Source organism: Urocampus carinirostris, chromosome 4, assembly GCF_059441175.1.
Source record: "Urocampus carinirostris isolate Australia breed hairy pipefish chromosome 4, RoL_Ucar_1.0, whole genome shotgun sequence".
Classification (NCBI taxonomy): Eukaryota; Metazoa; Chordata; class Actinopteri; order Syngnathiformes; family Syngnathidae; genus Urocampus; species Urocampus carinirostris.
The window spans coordinates 39,129,134-39,152,374 of NC_142352.1; the positions used below are offsets into that span (position 1 = coordinate 39,129,134).

At 39.0% G+C, this 23,241-nt stretch overlaps 2 protein-coding genes across 3 annotated transcripts in view; one reads left to right on the plus strand and one right to left on the minus strand.

The window, feature by feature from the left end:
* Positions 1–1,047: 1,047 nt before the first annotated feature.
* Positions 1,048–17,181, minus strand: mtmr10 (myotubularin related protein 10). The gene is made up of 16 exons (XM_088334492.1): positions 16,460–17,181; positions 15,322–15,382; positions 13,555–13,691; positions 13,156–13,228; positions 11,559–11,701; positions 9,401–9,494; positions 9,160–9,307; positions 8,656–8,743; positions 8,444–8,532; positions 6,036–6,166; positions 5,865–5,934; positions 5,705–5,775; positions 5,396–5,568; positions 5,154–5,324; positions 4,826–5,008; positions 1,048–3,078 (listed from the first exon to the last, which is right to left on the minus strand). The coding sequence occupies exons 1-16, from the start codon at positions 16,514–16,516 to the stop codon at positions 2,470–2,472; spliced, it is 2,298 nt and encodes a 765-aa protein (XP_088190618.1). The 5' UTR covers positions 16,517–17,181; the 3' UTR covers positions 1,048–2,469.
* Positions 15,165–23,241, plus strand: part of myo1ea (myosin IEa) — a 96,274-nt gene continuing 88,197 nt past the window's right edge. Inside the window, exons 1-2 of one of the 2 annotated variants that reach the window (XM_088334490.1) lie at positions 15,165–15,398; positions 20,784–21,039. In XM_088334490.1, the coding sequence (XP_088190616.1) occupies positions 21,037–21,039 (3 nt within the window). In that variant the 5' untranslated portion in view covers positions 15,165–15,398; positions 20,784–21,036. Of the gene's footprint in view, positions 15,399–20,783; positions 21,040–23,241 lie in introns of those variants that run through there. The other variant, XM_088334491.1, reaches the window with a different exon arrangement.

Sequence of the window (23,241 nt, forward strand, 5' to 3'; positions counted from 1 at the left end):
AGCAATTTCAGCCAGAATTACAGTGCGTGCGGATAAAAACAATGCGGTGTGTTCTAAACGTGGCATTTTGAAGTCAATGTCAGCACGAAATTGAGTGCGCATGTGATCAAGATTTTGCGCCAGGGAGAGAGGGACTAGAGGTGGCGGGCGCAATAGAGGAAATTCACTAGAAGACTTATTTTATCATTGTATTATTCATCACCAAAAGGAGCAGTCTCTTTCTGCTCGCAAACGGCTATTCAAATTGCTTCCATCCATATATTACCAATTATGATGTAACTTTGTGCAAAAAACTGAAAAAGGGGGAATAACCAAAAGCAAAGACAAAAAGGGAAAAAAAAAGATTAAAAATAAATAAATAATGCAAGGTAAATTAAGTAAAGGACATTGGGGAAAAATAAACAAAAAAAGAAAAAAAAAAGAAAAAAAAGGGGGTGCATGAAAAAAAATAAAAAGAAAAAAGAACCTTTTTTGGAGTTTCTTTGGCTAATTTTATACAATTTGCAAATATATAAAGTCAATCTTTTTTGGCAACACAGTACTTCCTCTAAAAAGTTTGATTAAATACTGTAATGTTTATTTGGGGGCATTAGGGATTCAGTGTCTTGCCCAAGGACACTTCGACATATAACACGGAGGAGCCGGAAATTGAACCTGCGATCTCTTGATCACAAGACAAGCGCCTTACCTCCTGAGTTAATGCCGCCACGGTTCTCCGTTGTGCAACAAACTAAAGGAATTAACATAATTGTAGTATTATGTTGCAGATATACTCTTTTTCATGAAATGGAAAGCTCATGTAAAACTTGTAAGCCATGCAACTTCTTTAATAGTACATTAATGATTTCATTAAAATTTGAAAAAAAAACTTAGCCTCGACGTAAACAGCAAAATGTTACTTTAATCGATCTAGTGGAAGCCTAGAATAAAAGTTTCCTCCAATAAGGGAAATGGATTATTCCGCTTATGTAAAATTACAATTATAAAGGAAGAAGTGAAAAACACATTCTCATTTCAGTTTGCAGACAAAACAAGACGAGAGGCATCTGAGTTGGAAATAAATTGTATTGATTAGTTACTAGTACAGCCTTCTTTTCTGCAAGGAAATCCTCAGTGCAGTACCTATGTAAGGTTTAAGACACCAGCAAAATCAACACAAATAGCAAAGTCATATATCGAGGGCAAGAGAGAGCATTATTACCAAGTCTTCCCAAAAGGCACAAGAGCCATGGCATCTCATGAATAAATACATCTTGCTAGTGTAATCAAACTGTGTCAAAGTAAACACAGTCATCATAGAATTAGCAAAGGATAATAACCATATAAATAGATTTCCATAAAATATAGTAAAAAAAGAATAAGGTTTAGACTTTAGTACCGTTAAAAATATCAAATTTTAAGCACACACGAAAAAAAAAACCTTTTTAAAAATCATCAAACCACCCTCCCTATAAAGAACAAAAAAAGGGTAAAATGTGCAATTAATAGCATATTTCAGAGAAGATACTACTCTCATGTCACTTTTCCAAGATATTGCCAAAGATCACTGCAGTGTAGAAATTAAAGTACTCATTTTCCCATCTGGATCCATTTACATTTATCATTTGACATTTAAAAAAAATGATAATTGTGAAGTTATCAACCGTGCACATCACTAGTTAAATTTTCACGCAGGTGTTAGTTTATATTTTACATCTCAGAAGCCTTGAAGTGCAAATTTAACACCCCTGATCCAACAATTCTTATTGCTAGCTTCTTAGCACTTAAAAAAAACCTTTAAGCCATGTTCAGTGGCCAGTCTTTGGTTTAGCAATGATAAAACTGGGAGCCCTTATATAGAAAACTAAGAATTGCTTTGAGCCCTATAAAACCTCATTATGTCATGAAGACAATTCTTTAAAAACACGAGAATTCAAAATCATCTAAAACCAGCACTACTACTAGTTGAAAACGACAAAACAATTTTGTGGTAAGAAACGGTCACGCAAAGATTTCGAATCACCACTTTGTATAGCTACTGTACATTGTTAGTAGTGTTATATTGTGTGCTGCTCGATATATCAGGTATTAGGTAGGTGTTTCAATAAAATTTGGACTTTCTCATGATGTCAACACAAATGTGTGACATCATTATTACGCAAGCTAGTCAAAGAAGGTGTCACCTCAAGAATATTTTAAGGCAATTTCAGTGGGAAAATATGATACATTTTCTGTACATAAATTTCACAGTATGATAGCACATCACAGTAGCACGTCACTTGCCAATGAGGAGGATGTACTTCTAAATTCTCAATTAATTCATTTGATAAGATTGTTGGAGCTTTTTCATCAATCGATGCCCTTTGAGTTATTGCCTCAAAAACATCAATGTTAAAAAATCTAGCTTATAGTTAGAAATAACGCACATTTTTGTCATACTAACCTATATTAAGAATGGTAACAGTGATTTAAATGAAATCCAGCCCATTCTCAGAGGGCGTCGTTGGCAAGCGTCTCTGTGGAAAGCCATATTCTCGCCCCATTCAGAAACTTGGTTATGGGGGTTCCTTGAATACTGCGGCGACACAGGTTTCCCACAGGGGTGAAAGGGAAAGCAGAGGAAAGGAAATCAGGAGGAGAATCATACAAAGAAGTGGCTTCAAAATACATTCGCCTTTGGTCAGCAGGAGGCCCTTTTGGGCTGGGAAATGTTGTGCTGCTTGGGGTAGGGGCCTTGTACTGCCTGAGGTGGTTCTGAAGCATCTCAATTTCATCCACCAGTTGTGAAAGCTTGTGGTACGCAGTGATGGACCCCCCCTTGGAAATGCAGGCTTCGGGAACCCAGCGGAGAAAGTAGAGCTTCCATAGGGCCACGTGAGAGGGCATGAGCAGGGGTAGCAGTAGGCCTTGCTGGTCAGCAGGTCGGGAGAACCACTCCCTAAAGAAACGCTCTGATGGGCTTTCCACCACATATTTGAGGGGAGCGAAGTCTGGTTTCAGCTCAGGCCCCAGTGAGCCTCGTCTGGTGAGCGCCTCATCTCCAACTTTTATTCCATTACGCAGAGATGCAGAAGCTCCTCTGAAGACAGAGCCGTATTTCTGCATGAGGAGCAAAACAATCTATGAAGATGTAGCTCATTTTATTAGCTTGGGAAAAAAAACATTTGAAATTTTCAAATGACTTGGTATTGAAAAGTATTAGTTTTATTCAACCTAATGTATTGACACAACATTGCCATAAATGCATACTATGATGTAATGACAATTTAATTCACACCATGACACAAAAGATCAATCTGGTAAGATTGTCTGAGATGCACTTAAAAGGACGCGGAGTAATAATTGACCACTAGAGGTCACTGTAATGTGTAGTACAGGGGTTGGAAAAAAAAAAAAATAAAAAAATAATAATAATAATAATTTCCTTGTATTGTCATTCTGTGTAACAATGTACACAGAACGAAATGTCGATTGCACCTGACCCGTTGTAGCGAGCCGATGCAGCCGCAGCCAACAGAGGGCGCCGCCGACCACTTTTTAAGTCTTAGGAATGACTCAGCCGGGGCGCGAACCACCGACCTCCCAGTCTCAAAGCGGGCGCCTTACCATCTAGGCTACTGAGCTGGTAATGTTGAAAGAGCAATATTGGACCACCCAAAAATGAAAAGCTTAACACATACTGAACATATTTAATATATATATTATATATAAATCCATCCATCCATTATCTGCACCGCTTATCCTCAGTAGGGTCGCGGGGGTGCTGGAGCCCATCCCAGCTCTCGTCGGGCAGTGGGCAAGGGACACCCTGAACTGGTTGCCAGCCAGTCGCAGGGCACACAGGGACAGACATTTCACTCGCTCAGTCACACCTAGGGACAATTTGAAACGGCCGATTAACCTGACATGCATGTTTTTGGAATGTGGGAGGAAACCGGAGTGCCCGGAGGAAACCCACGCAAGCACGAGGAGAACATGCAAACTCCACACAGGAGGTTCAATCTCATGACCTCAGAAATGTGCCGCACACGCGCTCACCACTGCGTCGCCCCATAGTCAAGTCATGTCACAATTATCTATATAGCCCTTAATCACAAAAATGTCTCAAAAGACTGCACAGGATTACAATTACCTGATCTTAAACCAACACACACACACATAAGAGACTTTATTTACTCTCAACAACCATTTAAACAAAATCCAGCCCATTCTCAGAGGGCGTCGTTGGCAAGCGTCTCTGCATTATATATATATATATATATATATATATATATATATATATATATATACACACACACAGATACACAAATATATGATTCCTACAGCTCAAGGCAAGTTAAATTATCTCATCTCATCTCATTAGCTACACCGCTTATCCTCAGTAGGGTCGCGGGGGTGCTGGAGCCCATCCCAGCAATCATCGGGCAGTGGACACCCTGAACTGGTTGCCAGCCAATCGCAGGGCACACGGGGACAGACAACTCACTTGCTCATTCATACCTAGGGACAATTTGGACCGGCCAATTCACCTGAAATGCATGTTTTTGGAATGTGGGAGGAAACCCGAGTGCCCAGAGGAAACCCACGCAAGCACGGGGAGAACACACAAACTCCGCACAGGAAGTCTGGAGCTGGATTTGAACCCACGCAGGAGGTTCCCAAGACATGAACTGTGCCGCACATGCGCTAACCACTGCGCTGCCCTCCAAGTTAAATTATATATATATAATTATTATTATTAGATTGCAGTCAACTGAAAATGCACCAATGTTTCCTCAGTGTGGTAGGCCAAAAAGAAATACATACAACACACACATTAAAAAACAGAAAAGCTTGGTCTTCTTACCTTGGTGCGTCTAAAGCTTTTCACTTCACCATTAACAACACATGCAGCTCCTTTGCCAACATACATTGGGTTATTAAAAAGGGTTTGATCTTTGGTGGTAAATTGCTGTGACCAGTCCCACACAGGTGGGAAGTACACAACTGGGTCCTCCCCTTGTGGGATGGCTTTATTCCTCGCAAAGTCCTAAAGAAAATTAATCAAATTTAAATTAACTTGACTACGAGCTGATGTTTTATCATCATCACACAAATTAGTGCAAATATCCATGAAAATGTATGAACAATAAAAACAAATGCATGTTGTTAAAGTCATCAGTACGTATTCTCACCATAAGGTACTGTGTACGTTGTTTAGGAGAACTGAAGAGGAAAGTGCTGAAGAATGGGATCCACATGCTATCACTTAAGACTGTCAGATAAGCTTCTGTGAACTCAAATGCTGCTGGATATTGGTTCATCATTTGCCATACACAGTCCAGGAACAGCATGAACAGAGGAGACTGCAAAAAGACACACACATGTAAGTATTGATAAGAGAAGATTTCACTACCAAATAAAAACAGGCAATTACCTCCTCTTTGTCATTCTTTTTTAAGTGGTTGCATCTGTCCAAGAAGCGGTGGCCTGACATCACCCACTCTTTCTGCACTAATCCCTGAAATCCAGCAAGGCTGCGATAGTGAGAGTCCAACATTAGTTGCACCAGAGACGATACCACACAGTTAAGATCTCGGTCCTCTTCCTCTGTAAAAAGAATTAAAATTGTATTGAAATCTTTCTATTGAGTCATTCCAATAACAGGCAATGAGCTTTCCTTAGATTATTATGAGCGGGCACAAATATTAATCATATCATTGTTTAGTATTGAGTGTTGTTTTACCTTGGAGAATGACTGAAACGCGCCTCCCATCTAAGTGGTACACAATCTCAGATGCCTGTTTTAGGAAGGCCCTGAAAGTATGTTACAAATTTTGTAACGTTTCCACACTCAAAACAGTTGATGAGAAACTCTCAAAGACATTTGAGGGTGGTTTCCATACCTGACATACTCAAGCCATCGGGAGTTTTCAACGGATGAAAGCCACCTCTCTTCAGACTCGTCAAAAGGATCTGCTCACAATCAAAACAAAATGCCTGAAATGTAAACTGAACTGAAGAATGTTGAGAAATTCCTTCTGTGTCCAACGTGGGAAATTGTAAGATGTGCTAACCTATGACACAGATCTGTCTGATTTTGATGAAAGAACTCTGGATGTCTTGGATGTTGGGGAGGCACTTATCCAAATCTGAAATGAAGACTTCACTGCTGAGGGGATGACTTTTTGTGACAGCCGTGATGATCCTACCATAAGAAATACCATGAATTAAAGATTCATTCATATAATTACATTTCAAACCATAGTAATCTTCAAGCAGAACCATTGTGCTGCTAGAGAACCTGGATTGTATACTGTAGCTTGTATCAACTGAAAACGATTTCAATCAGTGTAACAGACAACAGCCAGTTTTATCAACAGAAAAATTAACTAGAATCACACTCAACTGGACATGGTGCGGAAAGGCCTTTCCTAACTGGATCATCCATTCATTATCTGCACCGCTTATCCTCAGTATGGTCGTGGTGGTGCTGGTGCCCATCCCAACTATCTTCAGTCAGTGGGCAGGGGACACCCTGAACTGGTTGCCAGCCAGTCGCAGGGCACACAGAGACAGACAACTTACTCGCTCATTCACACCTAGGGACAATTTGGACCGGCCAATTAACCTGACATGCATGTTTTTTGGAATGTGGAAGGAAACCGGAGTGCCAGGAGGAGGTCCACGCAAGTACGGGGAGAACATGCAAATTCAGCACAGGAAGGCCTCAGAACTGTGCCACTCAGCTGCCATGCCCCCTTAGACTGTATCATGTGTTATTTTAATTCTTTTTATCTTCCGTGACAGAAAATTGAAGGTTTGCATCCGAAATAAAAAAATATAACAAAAAGATGTTTTGCGGACATTTAATCACGCTTCATCTTAATTTTATGATACATTTCAAGATGCATTGAGGGATACCCTAAAGCAACTTAAACAGAATCTATGCTCACTAAAAATTCCAATAGCAATATAATAAAGTACAGAAACGTTCAATTTTTCATGGGGTTACGTTCCAAGAAGGACCAATGATAGTCAGATCACGTGAAGTCGCAACGTTTACTAATTTTCTACAATTATTAAACCTCGGTCGCGTCTCAAGACGCCCACATGGCCGCTCCTGTGGGTGTCCTGCGGTGCCGTGCACTTCCGCCCAAGGCGGCGGCCTCTAACGTACCGCAGCACTGTGCATTTCGGAATGACGCGACGGCCTCATGACATCCTGCTGCACCGTGCGCGCCGGAACGCGGCTGCATCACGCCCGCCATCCCGCAGCATGTGCGCTCCTGGATGACACAGCGCCTTCAAACAGTCTTGCGGTGCCGTGTGCTCTCGGACGGTGTCTCTGCTACGGTATGGGACGATGGCAATATCTTCTAGACTGGGCAGATAGTAGCCAATTATCTTCTGGGCTGTAATGATCTCTCTCTCTGTTTTCCCTAACTGTTGCAGTGCTCCCAGCGTACCACAGGGTAATGCTGTATGCCATAATGCTTTCCACTGATTCTTTGTAAAAGGAAACCAGCAACTTCTATTCCAGGTTGATCCCTCTGAGAACTCTCAGGAAGTTGAGTCGCTGCTGTGCCTTCCCCACCAAAGCCCTGGTGTTTGAAGACCAGGAAAGGTTGTCAGAGAGGTACATGCCCAGGAGTTTGAAGGAGTGGGCTCTCCACAGTCTCCATTTATGATGAGTGGGGCTGGGATTCTGCTAGCTGTCCTGAAGTCAAATATGACTTCCTTAGATTTTGTGGTGATGAGTATTAGCTTATTTTTGGAACACCACGTCATGAGCATCTTTACTGCTTTTTCTGTATGCCGTCTCATTCCCTAAGTTCGTGTCGTCAGCGAACTTCACAATTGTGTTTGTGGGGTGAGTTGGTGGACAGTCCGAGGTATGAAGGCTTAATAGTAAAGGATTAAGCACATAACCTTGGGGGATGGAAGAAATGTGGCGACAGAGTTGCACAGCCTGCAAGCGGTTGGAGGGAAATTCCATCATCCCGCTGCAGATAGAGACGGAGAGCCCGAGTAAGAAGTTTCTCCACCTGGATCTCCAGGACAATGGTGTTGAACGTAGGGCTGAAGTCCAGGAAGAGCATTCTGACGTAGCTCCCGCGTTTCTCTAAATGGCTCAGCACATCGTAGAGAGCGGTGTTTATAGCATCATCAGTAAGCAGTTTGTCCTGTAGGCAAACTAGTGATAGTCCAATATGGTGGTAAGGAACCTTTGATGTGCTAGAAAACCAAACTCTCAAGTGTGATTTTTGTGCAGTGCTTTGAATTTCAAATTGAAGAAATGTAATGAAGCACAGGTAAATTGTAGGAGTAGGTGACTGTTAGCCTATCAAAATGCAGAACATAATGCACAATGTAAATCTGAAAAGCTTCAAAACTAAGAAAAGTAAACTGCACTGTACAAAGGGATTACTGTATAGCAATTTCAAATTGGAGATCCATTATCCATGCATTCGTTGTGTGTTACCTCTGTTCAATCTTTCTCTGCTGGACAGGGTCACAAACGCTGGCCATGCGTACAAGAGCACTTCCATTACGGTGATTCCAGCACCAAAGCTACAGCAAAGATAGCAATAATACAACTTAGTAGGCTACAATGAAGTGAAATGGGAAAAAATGCTCATCATGCCTTTAAAAAAAAAAAACAACAACTGCATGGTAAGAGAAAATGACACTCACTGGGAGGCGGTTTCCAGTTAAAAATATGGAGTACTGTTTTAAGTCCTGGTCTGCCAGAGAAACTGGGACGACAATGAACTCTGGGAGACTAGAGATCAACAGAAAATAAGAAAGAAATGGTCACAAAATGTATTACGTTGTTCAAAAAAATATTTTTGTTCATGCAATTGTGAATTCACACATTCAACTGTATAGTTCACAGTACTTTGGTATGTATGGTTGCTAATTTGTAATAAAAAGTTGTCAGAACCAGGAAACACTGCACAATGATTAAAAAGCTAGCTCTATGAGGTCAGTCCTGCACACACCTGTCAAATGGAGACAGGAAGTACAGTGAAACTCAAATGACATGAGCTTAACAGCTTAGAGGGTAAATATGCCGTGTGAAAAAGCAAAACAGGTATGACTAAAGGGAGAATTTAGACAGTCAATAATATTCTAGGAGGTGCCGCCATACTTTCCTTTATGCTAATTGAGCTTTTGGTAAAAAACAGCCTCCCAAACCTTGACGAAATGTTGTAAAACTCATTAATGGTGCAAACTCTCCACTCTGAGGCTCCGGTTCTCTTGATCTCTCTGTCCCACTCCGACCGCCTATCAAAAATGGGCGTTTGTACTCCTCCTCGTCGAGTGGACCCGTTGATTCGCTCAGCTACAGAAAGTATAAACAGAAAATACCTTATTTTTGTAGGATGTTAAACAAAATAGCTTTGCAGAATTTCAAAACAACATTTTTTTAAAGAACCTTTCGATTCATGGTACCGCCGCCCGTGATACTCGAAACCAAAGAGCAGGTGCAGATCAGCTGGATGTGAGTAGTGAGCAATAGCAAGACAAACCTAAAAGAAGACAATCAAAACTTAACCACGCTTGGATGACTGACTTAAACTGGAAAAGTTACTTTTTTTTTAAATGACAATTTGTTTCCGAGTAGCAAAAAAATGGTGGGGGTGGGAATCAAGTCATGCTTTCAAGTTAAAAACAAGATTGACCTGGAAACCAAGTTTTTGCTCTGGATAGCACTCGAGTCAGACAAAGCAGGCCATTCAGTAAGCAGTGAATAGCATGAGGACACCAAAGAAAACAGTGTGCGCGCGCGTGTGCGTGTGTGTACGACAGTACTGGACTCTGTATTTTACTACAGCAAAATAATTTATTACTGGTTGGCCTACTGCCATGAGACGTAAAGAGAAAAGGGACCAACACTATTTTTTCAAGTTCACACTGTACTTACCGTATTTTCCGCACTATAAGGCGCACCTAAAAGCCTTTATTTTTTTAAAAAGCTGACCATGCGCCTTATAATACAGTGCGCCTTATTTATGGATCAATTTTAAAATTGCAAAGACTTCCAAATAACTTGCAGCCGCCGACTAGATTTTCCCCCGAACGCCAAGTAGTACGCGGTGTATGCTGGGATTTATTTACCAGCGTTTCATTGGCTAACCAATGTGTCAATCATCATTTGAATCGATCGCTATTGGCTAAAGTTATTCGGAGGTCAAGGGGCGGATCCTTTTTATCATTTACAGGCTGCCATTGGTTTGAACGGCGACACAAAGCCTGCAATTGGCCGAAAAAGATGAATGTTTATGGCACGTGGCTGACGGCATAGAGGAAGCATTTTTTTTCTATTCTGTATTTGAAAATATTTTATTCTCCTGGATTTACTACACTCACGGATATAAGAGGACATTGGCTGCACATTATTATGAACACAACGACTTCGGTGAGTTACTTCAGGTTTTATATTGTCTCTGTATCTTGTTTCAGACCGAACTCGATGTTTCTGTGATAAGCGGTGCAGATAACGGATGGAATTGAGTGTCTATTTTTAAATTAAACTCAATTCCAAGTGTTTATCGTCATATGCACAATAAAGTTGCGAGCGAAAAAGAAAATATATACGAAAGAATGGTTGGCATTTCTTGAATCCCAAGACTTTAACCGAATAATGGAACGATGCATTTGAGTGACATCGTACGGACACCGCATCCGCACGTGTTCTTGACACGTATTTGCGTCTTTGCAAGCTTTGGGAATGTTCAGGGGGTAATAAGTTTGACTGAACTATCTGACTGTTTTGTCCACGTTCTCATTGTAGCGCCTTACAATCCGGTGCGTCTTATCTATGTCAAAAATAGGACCAAAAACTATTTTTTCGGGGTGCGTCCTATAACCCGGTGCGCCTTATAGTGTGGAAAATACGGTACTACCAATATGTCCCTAAATACACGAGCAATGAGGAGTGGCTGATACAGGATTTCTATTTTGGAGAACGTAATGTGACCAAAACACATTATAACCTAGGCCAGGAGTTGTCGTCACGAGATAATTTTGTTCAACCCAAAGAAGACCATTAAAAAAATTCTCAATTTTTGTTACAGAGAGCAAGGGCACGTGTGGGGGGTGTTCTGGTATATAGTGCGGAAATTGCCTCGAGATGGCATCAAGGGTGATCAGACACCAACTAAGAATATTCATGTGTTCAGTAGCTGGCATGTTATACATTTTCTGTGTGTGGTGATTCTGCAAAGGAAAAAACTATATGGTATGGTTAAATCACAACGGTATAATTATTCTCGTCATTACGTAAGTGGTAATGTTACTAAAATGGTGTATGTGTGCTCATGTATAGAAGGGAAAAATAATGAAGGAGGCACCAGCATACAACTTTGAGAGCGAGTGGAAGCAACAATCAGCTTCAAATTAATGTCTAAGAAAGACTTCAAAAGTTAAACAAGCTTGTATCTTGAAAGCTGCCATATATTAATTAATTTTAGTCAAGAACGCAATCATGTAATGTTATCAGGATCTTAGTCCTGTTGCATGGATTTACTTTCAAAACAGAATCTAAACCACAAGGTGACTTGTTATAACGGAATTAAAAAGCTATCGCTCACCTTTTTAGCACTCTCCGGGCCAGCCTCATCAAAGCAGAATCGTATGATCCGCAAGTCTTTACAATAAAGGATGAGCTCAGTGGGGTTAAACTTGAGCTTTTGGTTTGAGCTCAATACTTTCTTCTTACCCTTTGTATCGTTCACTAGAAGGAGTAAATGAAAAACCGGATTATTTTAAAAAATATAGTTTAGAGGGGAAAAAAAGAAGAAGGTACTTTTACAGCAGGGGTCAGCAACCTTTTTGGTGTGGAGTGCCACTTTCAAATTTCCTTGTAAATCAGTGTGCCACACCAAAATCAATGACTCGCACATTTTTTTATATCCAAAAGAGCTGTAATTTTACACCAGTCCACATATAAAACATGGACATACATTGAAATAGTATAACTGGCCAATTTATCTTTCACTATTCTTGTTCATCAATAAACTAAAAAAATAATGTGAGCAACATGTGGAGAGGCCTGTAGACGTCCATGACTTCAACTATTTAGAACAAGAATCAACCAGAATCAACCATTCATCATCAACAATGAACCACAATCAAAAACAAGTGATATGGACAGCTACCATACCATTCATCAATGAAATCTTATTGCAGAAAATATCAAAACTTGAAATAACCGCAACAAGGCAGAAGGCTACTTGAAATTTAGTGCAACAGAAATAACAGCTGATTTGGTCTCAGATAGAAATGTTTTTTCTGTGCTTTGCTATGTTTGCAGTGAGCAATGTGATAACTTGCTTCAGTGCTGGTGTTTTTAGCAGTGACAAAGTCTTTAGGGTCTGTTTGTTTGCTGTACCTGGACACAGCGCGTTTTAATGTCTACACCTTGAATTTATGTTTCGTCTCGTAATGACGTTTAACACTTGATGTGCAAGGTACAACGCTCTCAAGGCATAATGCACAAACAGCAGTCATTTTTTGCAAAGTTGTTAGTCAAAGAACGAAATTTTTTCACTGAAAGAGCTGTCATTATACATTCATTTATCACGCTGTGATTTATAAATTTTTCACAACTTGAAACACAATAAGACAACTAATTGCATTAGCTGTCATTATTCAATTATCGCGCGCCGGTGTTTCTGTGGTTGGGTCAAAACACAGATTTCTCCTCTTCTGCGAGTTGCTGTGCAGACACACACTCGCACCCGAAGCAGAAGAGCGCTAACGTAAAGCCTCTAAACAACACGGCGCGCAACTGAAAATGTCTAAATTTCGGGTAAAAATGCGATTAAAAAAAAAAATCAATATTTTGCTGTGCGCTCGCGTGTCACTGGTTAACCCATCGCGTGCCATAGGTTGCCGACCCCTGTTTTACAGTGTTAGCCACAACAAGGTCTGACATCATTTTGTTTCTCTCTAAGCCCAGTGTATTAGAATGAAACATGGTTTACACATCATAACATACTTCCTTCTGTACTCAGTGGGGTCATCTTAGTAAACCATCAATGAGATTATGGGTAAACAAGGTCTTATCCAAAATCGAATGAAAACACTACAATAGATCAAGTAACAGCTACTGTAACGAACAGACAACCATTACGTAAAACCACTGTGAGAACTTAATCACGTGACCAATGTTGGGACCAGTCTTACCTGTTACTACGTGCTCTAAACATGTCAGCGGTATATCGTGCTCTCCGAGAAGCAGATGGGACAGTTGAAACGTCTGCGTGACAAACCAAAAGCAACATGTATTGATTCTAACCACTAAAATCTGGTTCAGCAATGACTTGGCACTTTATTATCTCTGCAACAGTCTGCAGCATAGGATATGTGGAAATGATGCATGTTCTCACTTCACAATGAAGAACAGGAAAGTTTACTTCCCCTTCGCCAGTTTATACCCAATACAGACATGGAAATTAAAACGAACAAATCTGAGTCATTCATTCATCCTTTCCTTTTCACTTTTCTGACATAAGAATAGAAGTTAATGCATTTAGCTTCAGATATTTAAAACAGCACTTGAGCATGAAACAACTTTGATCTTACCGTTTTGGATGGAGCATCTTGAGGGATGAAGGAGACCTTAAAATTGGTACATATTAATTTCCCCCAAAGGTCATCTTGGCTGCTTTCAGCGCTGATGCATTTCCTTACAAAGTTCGCCTCATTAACAACTATCTCCCCTGAAAGCAGACACACATGAACAAACTTTAGCATAAAGGTCAAGTAATTATTGCATAAATTCCCCACTATCTCTTAACTAATCATCTGTTGTTATTCTTTAGTCATTCTGTTTATTTATAATTTGAATTACTGTGATTCATCATGGGTGATCATGAAAGGCAGGTCACCGTAAATATTTAACAGATATATGCTGTATGTGGCATGTGCCTGATAAAAATGTATATGACAGTGTGCTCCTACTAAGAACAGACATATTTTTTGAGAACACAATTGTGAGCTACCAAATTTATTTGATGTACAGTATTTTACTCATTATTTTCATTTTTTTTTTTAATTACTAAGGGGGTGGGGGGTGTACACATTTAAGTTTCTCGAGTAGTAACAAAGCCAATTGGATGGTTGTTAAAACATGCCTGCAGCTTGATTCAGTTCAAGAGGTAGTCTTGGTCCCAGTAAGTTTCATAAGCGATAGGACTAGATTGTGATGAGCAAAGTAGCACCTGTGGTAGACCAATAAGTGCACATTTGAGCCTCCTTGATTTGACAGCCTCACAACCCCATAAGCCAGTCATTGATACTTTGTTATAGACTTTGCAAAATCTAAATATGGAAAATATTATTTCAGGCAATTTAAGCTTCAGTGGCCACACAAACTGTAATATTAGTAAGTGCAATCACCTCCCAAGAATGAATTGTCAATGGCGGGGACTAAACTCATAAACAGGGAGTAGTGATTCATTCAGTCCCATAAAATTATTGAAGTTACCAGTGACTTTTGCGTTTACCACATGAGAAGGGACAATGCTAAAAAATAATCTTTTTTCGAAAGATTAATTTCCTCCCTGCTATTTCACCTATAAATAATTACTTTAATTGGCACACAAAAATATTGTGTTTCAAAGGTCGCCCCAAGCCACGCCCTTGTCATCTGCTGTGCCATAAAACAGAATTACATTTACAATTGCAAGCTCTCCAGTTCTTGCTGCTGCTGCTAGTTTTTTAAACATCTCAGTTTCAAACTTAGGTTTTTATGAATATCAGGGAGCACATTTAAAACCAACATGCATGTTGAAGCTTTAAAGCAGATTTTCATGCAGAAAAAGCACAGACAAGGATGATACCACAAAAGAAATTTGTAATAAACGGCGGAGGTACTAAGAAAGTTCTGCATCCTCAAGAAATAATGGGGGGAAACAACATATCGACTTTGCTTAATTTAGTCACCTTCCTTTCTTTGGATCTGTATAAAACAAACAATTAATTTTTTCAACCTTCAGAGGTTATTAGTTCTATAAAAAAGAAGGGATAGTATAATATAAAACCATTCTCAGAGAAATAGGCGAGTTCTGAAACATGACACCTGGCATGCACTTTTCCTGCCTTGTTGTGTTAAAAACAAAGTCGTTGAAATGTCAGAAGAAACAGGCTCAAGTAGTCAGACAGTGGGATGCTTTGTTACAGAGGTTGCAGCTGTCAAATAACGTTAAAATTGTTTTTTGTATTGCAAATCCTGTTCAATACACATTGATTTAATTTTATTCAACAACAAAATGGATATGTGAGGTGATTGTGAATGTCTATTAATCCACTTCAGGACTTAAGGGAACAATGATCAGCAATAAAGCTTACCTGGAAGAAGCTTTGGCTCCAATTTTTTAATAGGGGGTTCAATGGAATTCTTCACATCACTCTGAACAGGAAACAAGGTAACCAGCAGAGCCATTGGTTAATAAATGATGGCAAATGTGTGACATTCTTAACTAGGTCATGAGAATTATTGCTTTATTTTCGTTGTCTTCATGGCATTTAACAAGTTTCCCAAAACGCTTTCAAATTATACGAAGGCTCCATTTTAAAACAAAGTTTTTGTAAAGATGAAGTCTCAAAATACTTAGAATCCGATTAGAATTTTTTTTTTAATTAAGGTGAATGGGAACAACTTTGACGACACATGCCTTGATTGAATATGTTTTTTTAACCATGAATTTGCTCTGAGTACATGAACTGTACATGAACCCACATAGCATTTTGTTGGATCTGCATCTTAAAATAAAAGTCCAAATATTTGAATAATCTCGAAATTATGTTGGCCTGGAGAGGATTGGGCACCACCAGGCTGTAATAAGCAGGTAGGTGGCTTGCATGGCTGACTCCCTATTGGTGTGTGAATGGTTAAGTGTGAAGCACATTGTAAAGCGCTTTGAGAGGTCTTCATTTACTTCAAAAGCGCTGTATAATTGCAGACCATTTGCTTACCCAAGACACACCACAGGAAGTGGTGCCCCTACGACCATAGTGGTTAAGTGATCCAACCAACCAACAAACCAATTTTGATAATTGCTGAATCAAAGAGTCACATTATTTTGCAATAGAAAATGTCTAGCAGTTAGTCAACTGACAACCGAAATCTATTATTGTACAGAACATATTACCGTTTTTTCTATGAACTACTTAGACAAATTAGTTTATGTATGATATCTTGGCTCAGAAAATGAAATGGTATGTTTTGATTTGCTGGGGAAAAAAAGGGGAGAGTGTTGCCCTGTCTTTTTCGTTTTCGAAAAGGCAAAAGAATCATTTTGTAAATAAATTCAATCGTTTGCAACTGTTAATATTTGCATTGAAAACCAATACATAATTTGATAATGTTGCAATGTGGAAAATGTCGCCACCTGAAAGTGAATGTCTGCATGCATCACATTTCAAAAACTTCGAAATTCCCCACATTACACCCAAAACAGCATAAGATATATCGCGTTTTCAATACCTGCACAGGAGGAAGATAACTCTTGAAGGTTGGTTTCATTGGTTTGACAGAAAACATTGTTTAAGTCCGCGTCGTCAAAGGTCCCAATTACAGGCGTTTAAACGGCTAGCTTCCACCGAGAGATAAAAATAAAGTAAACATGAAAACACCGGAGCACTAGAAGTCTAAATCAGATTAAAGGATGAACATGGGTCTTCTTTGGAAAAAAATATTCACAAAAACGTCTTGTTTGGACGATGAGACTCCTCCATTTCGGGCGAGGCGTCTTTGAGGGGAAAAGTTGACCCAAGTTGATGGTGGGGCATCAGCGTTAGCTCGGCGCTTGTTAGCGTAAAGTACGGAATAAGTTTAGAAATAATAAATTCACACAATTTTAGCTCGCTATAAAAATATCAAGACCTCCAGCAGGCATCAACATTTTCGCAACCACCTTGTACTGAAGCAAGAGCTGCCAGTGTTTTCCTCAAACTCTGACTAATTCAGCCGAACGCAGGAGCAGACTCGGTGAAGGGCTTAACCGCCATGTTTAGAAACTCAATTGTGGAGTCCCGCCCTATTTCCGGACTTCAGTGGCTAACATATAAACTTACACACGCACTTTAAAAAAACACATATTTATTGGAATTTAAATTGATTGGAAAATAATTTAAATGTTTGTGCGGCAGCATTTTTCACGAAGCTATCGTTTCTAGTCTCAATAAGTCGAAAGGTAGACAGTTTATGAACTACACATCCCATGAGCGTCACACAAAGCTAGTATTTTAAATAATATACATGTAATAGCTTATTAATACATCTAAGAGCATAGTGTTAAAGTTCTGTGTCATATAGTGTTGAAATGCGTCATAATTTGATTGGCTTTTGTTTTTGTTTTTTTTATTACGCGCTGCAAGGATTGCATTTTACACATTGTTTAAGAAACATAGTAGGTTTCTTAATTGAGTATATTATTTAACAACAGCGATAGAACCGACGACGAACACTAATGTCGCTGTAGCAAACATAGAAGTATTTATGCAAGTGTTCTTTTTTTCTATGAAATCATTCAGTTTAATTTGACATATTCGCCCATGGCTTTTTTTTGTAAAGCCGCTAGATGGCAATAACATACAATAGTTGTAGAGTTAATGCGCTCCCGTGTTACAATTCAAATAACAGTCAGTTCATATATTCTTAACCTTTTAAGGTGCGCAGTATTTGAATTATTTTGTTTGCAGCTTTATCGTGTTGTACACGATTTAACTAATGGAAACATCATTGAATATTGTGCTAAGGTTTTGCAGAGAGACACCATTAAAATTACAAAGCGCCTCAAGTTCTGTGATAGCTCACGTTGCGTTTCAAGACGTTTCTCAATTAATAAACTTAAACCTCTAATAAATTCTGTTTATGTGTAGCCTGATATTGTAGTGTCGTCAGAAAATAGAATATATTTTAATTTTGATGACACATTACACAAGTCATTAAAGTAAAGGTCCTAACACAAACCTTTGAGGGACTCCACAGCTGATGCTCATAAGACTTCAATTGCTGTCACTAATCTGTACAAATCAATATCTATTTAAGAGATTTGATTTTACCCAGTGATGAGCAAATCCTCGTATTTCATAGTTCTGTATCTTTTGAAGTACTTAATTGGGATTTGTTGTGTCCAAAGCTTTCCTCAAATCTATAAAAAAATCATGCAGAATGCAGATTGTTGTCTATTTTCTGTGTTACATTTTCCACATGATACATAATGCCAGAGCTGTAGATTATTTTTCCCCCTAAACCGTACTGACTGTTACTTGGTAATCAATGAGGCTTTTCAAATGTGTAACAAATAACCTCTTCAGAATTTTTGAGGGTTGAGGAAGTATTGATAACAGCCGAAAATTTGCGAACTGGTGACTGTCTCGATTCTTTTAACATAAGAATGAGCTTGGCATCTTTAATGCGTTCGGAAAACTGTAAAGTGGCAAATGAAAAAGTAAATACGCATGTTAGAGGGCTTGAAATATTCTCAATTACTTGTTTAATATAAGTAATTTCAAGGTCGTGGCAGTCAGTTGATGTTTTTTTTTTATTCAAACTTTTTTATAATTTTAACAATTTCATTTTCATTTGTTGTCTGCATTAAAAGTGAGTGTTCTATAATGACTTTAATCATTTGAACTTATTTGTTTGTGTATCTGAGATTTTAGATGCCAGCTGTTGTCCAATGTTTCCAAATAACTTACTGATTGCTTCTACTATAGTTGTATAGTAAATGTGCTCTGCTTTAACAAATCAAATTACTTATGCCGTTTATTTTCTGACAATTCATATTTTCTTCACCTCTCAGGGCGTGCAGCATATAAATATTTGTGTTTGCAGCTTAATCACCTACATGATTTTACTTTAAGATTCATTAATGGAAACATATTACAACCTTTGAATATTATGCTAAGGCAGAGCTTCTGAATTATTATCTTTGGCACCCCACTCGAAAGAAGAAATCCTCTTGGGCCATAAACAAAGATCAATCTTTTTTTGGTATTTTTTTTAAGTGATGACATAATATTGTTGGGAACAAATCATCGATTGGTCGATATTGGTGGTAACACGTTACCTCCGCCCATGCCAAATCTCTGCTTTTCGGCACATTTCGGCCAGGCAAAAAACTCAAGCGTCTTATCAGCGTGATTGGGTTGTAATTTAATTTTTAAGTGACAGCTTCATTTATTTGCCCTCGTACTATCCGCTGCGAACATTTTTTAACAAGCACGCCGGTCTTGGCTCACCTCCCTCCATGGTTGCAGTGAAGCGCACGTACACTTTGTTAAACGTTTGCGTCTTACATACCTGTCAACCTGTACGTTTTTTCCATACAAAATACGTTTATTAGGCATTTTAAGACGTGTACGACGTACAAGAAAATCTGTACGAAAAAACGCAAATTTGTCAATTATGGGTACCATCCGGTATACACCGACTATCACGAAACGGCAAATCAATCAAGTCAAACAAGTTCGCCGCGGTAGCCTTTATCTCGGTATAGTTTTTCCCGTTGCAAACGAAGCGAGCGGATTTCATGTCGTAGTTGTGTAGTGAAGGGAAGTCTGTCTCTTTTTTGGCTCAACACATTAAAGAGACCCGGCTCTCAAACAGCTCACTTGCTTTGATGCATTATATTATGAATTTTTATGTTGTATAAAGAGGTTAAGAAAAAAAGGAAGTATATAAGGAGAAAATAAAAAAAGACAGATGTGTGGTTATCCCTTTAATCAGTATATTAACAACAATAATTTAATGTAGAAAATGAATTAATAATTTAAATAAGAAAATGTATTATTCTACTTGATTATATTTGCATGATTTTTCTTCTTCTACAGTGAACATCCAAGCTACTTAATTTTTGAACTTTTTTTCATAATAAACCTCATTCATGTCGAGCAACTCAGTATCTCACAACAAAATGTAGCATGTATATTGTAACATATATATATATATATATATATATATATATATATATATATATATATATATATATATATATATATGTTACAGTTACAATATATATGATATAACGAAACACATGTAAAATATAACATGTTAAACTACATAAATAAACAGGTTTGAAAAAAAAAATATGGTGCAAGATTTTTTTGTATTTTGTAAGGGAAAATACCACAGTTTGTAAGGGCATGGAGCCATGGAGGTTGACAGGTATGGTCTTAGCTTTTCGTAGGAGCCTTTGTTTGTCTCTTTACTCTGTCTCTTCGCCCTTGTCCGCATCCGTGGTTGAAAAAAAAAAAAAATCACAGGATCACTTGAGGGTCTACTACACTTTATGTCTACACTTCATACTCCACGCTTATACTCTGTGCTTGATGCACTGCATGGGGGCTAAATGTAAACAAAAAACTCTGCCAATGTGAACGCCACTGCGCCCAAGTGTAGTGGAGGCGCAATTGCACTTTATTCTGATAAAGTTAAAAAAAAAAAAGTTCCATAAAGTCAAACGTGCCCACGCTTACCTGGACAGAGCTTTGCGTCTCCCAGTGTGGCCCGCCCCATTATTTGAGAACCACTGTGCTGTGTGACTCGAAATAGCCAAATAACAACCTGGCTCAAGTTCTTTCTGAGCTCACATGTTTGTGGATGGATTAATACAATATACTGTGATACATTTTAAGTTCTGTGATATTCGGAAATTTGGTACTTAACTTAATTGATAGCGATGGTTTAATTGTGTCTAAGAAACTGCGCGTGCACAGTCGCATCATGAATATTTATTAAGCATCCCAACTCGCTGCCCTTTGATTGGATAATGTTCCCTGGGTTTCCTGTGTTTTTGTTTCAGAGTCCCACTGAGTTTTGAGGGCACCGCGCCTCGCGGAACCGACATCGAACTAGTCTGCCTGCTGCTGTCAAACCGTCCAGACCAAGTCATTGCTCACAATGGACGCAGCACACCGCTGAAGCAAGGAGTCGGGATCTTTCGGAAATAACTCCCGTCTGCCTTTAAGTTTTTCCCCTGCGGCTTCGAAGTTGGCTCTTTTATTGACACAAACACTATTGGACCACTGGGAAAGGAGTACACTGTTGCTTTGAAGATGGTGAGTGATGTTTAACGACTATAGTGTGTTTTCTTTTTGTATGAAAATGACTTCTTAGTTTAAAGATCCAATTTCAAAAAAAGCCAACACTACTTAGTCGCTTTTCGTGTTTTTTGAGACGTTTACTATCTGATGTTGATATTAGGGTGGAAATGTTCTACAGACTTTTGGTTTGTCCTTAAACTCATCTGACACTTTATTAGGTACACCTGTTTGTATTAAGCGCCATAACGTCCGATTTCCGCTTTATATGTAGCCGTTTAAGGTAATAATTAATACATGTGAGCAGCGTTTGAGACGCAGTGCATTTCCATCCCAATAGTTACAGGTTAGATTTAAAAGCTGCATTTTACTTTGATGTTACATTCAGATTGCACACGACACATGTGACAAACCGGTTATTCATGTGACAAGAATCAGGTAGCATATGTCGGGCGCGATGTTAGAATGTGTTGGGCTGTTGATTGCATGGAGACAGGTTTTTCCTGGTTACTGAATGGCATCTGCGCAACAGACACACCTAGAGTTTATGTTGCTTTACGTATCTTTATATTTTGGCAATAGAATCTACTGTCAGGAAATTGAATGGCGAGATGTGATGGGCAGATTATTGGTTGTCTTTCTTTGGTGAAGATGATCTCACTTCTGCTAGGGGAATTCACATGACTTATACTGGAAGTGCCCTTTAATTTATGGATTGTCAACATGGTTACATGTGCGGTTTAATCTTTGACGGTGACAAAAATGATTAGATCATTGGTTCTTAACCATTTTCAAGCTACCGAACACTATCAGTTTCATATGCACATTCAGCAAGCCATGCTTTAGTTTACACTTAATTATTATTTATTTTTTCAAAATCAAGACAAAGCTTTTCTATTGGTGCACAATATTAACTGTGCTGAACTCAACTAACATCGTGTATGAACTCATAATTTAAAGAACTGAATATCAGTGTGTCCTCTGTTGCCTTTTAGAGACCACTTCAGATTGGCGTTGCTTCTCCTTGACAAAGGCTACTCTCATGTACTTTTCACGGCAAAGTCTGTTCTCCTATTTTTATTTTCCACATCTGTTCTGAAAAATAGTTTTTTAGTGGTTGACTAAGTCTATTTAGCACTACCTCCAATACTTAACCTGTAACACAGTAATAACATAATAACAACATAGTAATAGTATTTTCGAAGGGTTCCCTTTGCGATAACTAGTAACCAAAATAGCTCTTGGCTTGAAAAAGGTTGGAGACCCTGGACTAGAGCATTGTTTTTCTGAAGACTTGCTCTTGAACCGGGTTCTACTGAGTTTCAAGAATTTCATAAAGATATACATCAATGGGTTCTGCTGCCTGAAAATTAATCATGAATGGCCGTCCGTCTTACACTGGATGTAAGCACGTCTTTGACATGTTGAGTCATGTTGTGTCTTGACCTCCATGGCAGAACCCCTGAGACTAACGCACAGAACCCCCAGGGTATGATCAAACCCTGGTTTAATAACACTGGACAAGATGTTTATATCTGGCACTTATAAATCCTAAAGGATAAATATTACATGGTATTTAGTCCGCAGTACCTTCCTTTTACATTCTGGGGGAAAATGAATTATCTTGTTGAGTCATCTTATATTTCCTACCGTTCTGACCGGATTTGACCAACTATGATGGTATAATAGATCAAATTCATGAAAACCCATGTCAAGTTTATCCATACTTAGATGTTCTTAATGTCTAGGCAACAATACCATGTGATTAATGTGGAGAGTCATTATTTTAGACTGCCATTCAAAGTGAGCATCGCTCGGTAGTTCCCTCTATGCCAGATGCCGGATAGAACGTCGGTATGACAGCAGATGGTCTGCATTATTTTCTCGGGGGCTCACTCTGTCGTTTTCAAAGCTGGGTCTCTGACTCGTCACTGCTGTTGAGATTTGCTCTGGAATTCAAGCTCCCTTTCTGGAAACAGGATGGACACCCGTTCACCTGGGTAACTCATTAGGCTTGTTGTTGCTGCAGTTCTTCTCCACCTAAATGCAGATCATTTCATTTCATTTCATTGCTGTAGCTTGTGATTAGTGCAGACTGCAGAGCACTTGTTTACTCCCTAGGTACAGAGGAAAAAGCTGTCTGAGCTATAGGATAAGGTCTGCTCATGTGAGATGGACATCAGGCTCCCTTTAAAATAAAATCAAGGGACAAATAGAGTA

Coding starts and splice junctions, on each gene's coding strand:
- mtmr10 (XM_088334492.1), bottom strand. CDS start 16,516: ATGTTTTCTGTCAAACCAATGAAACCAACCTTCAAGAGTTATCTTCCT. Junction 8,744..9,159: donor TTTTACAACATTTCGTCAAG/GTTTGGGAGGCT, acceptor GTTGATCTCTAG/TCTCCCAGAGTTCATTGTCG. Junction 5,776..5,864: donor CGATGGCTTGAGTATGTCAG/GTATGGAAACCA, acceptor ACATACTTTCAG/GGCCTTCCTAAAACAGGCAT.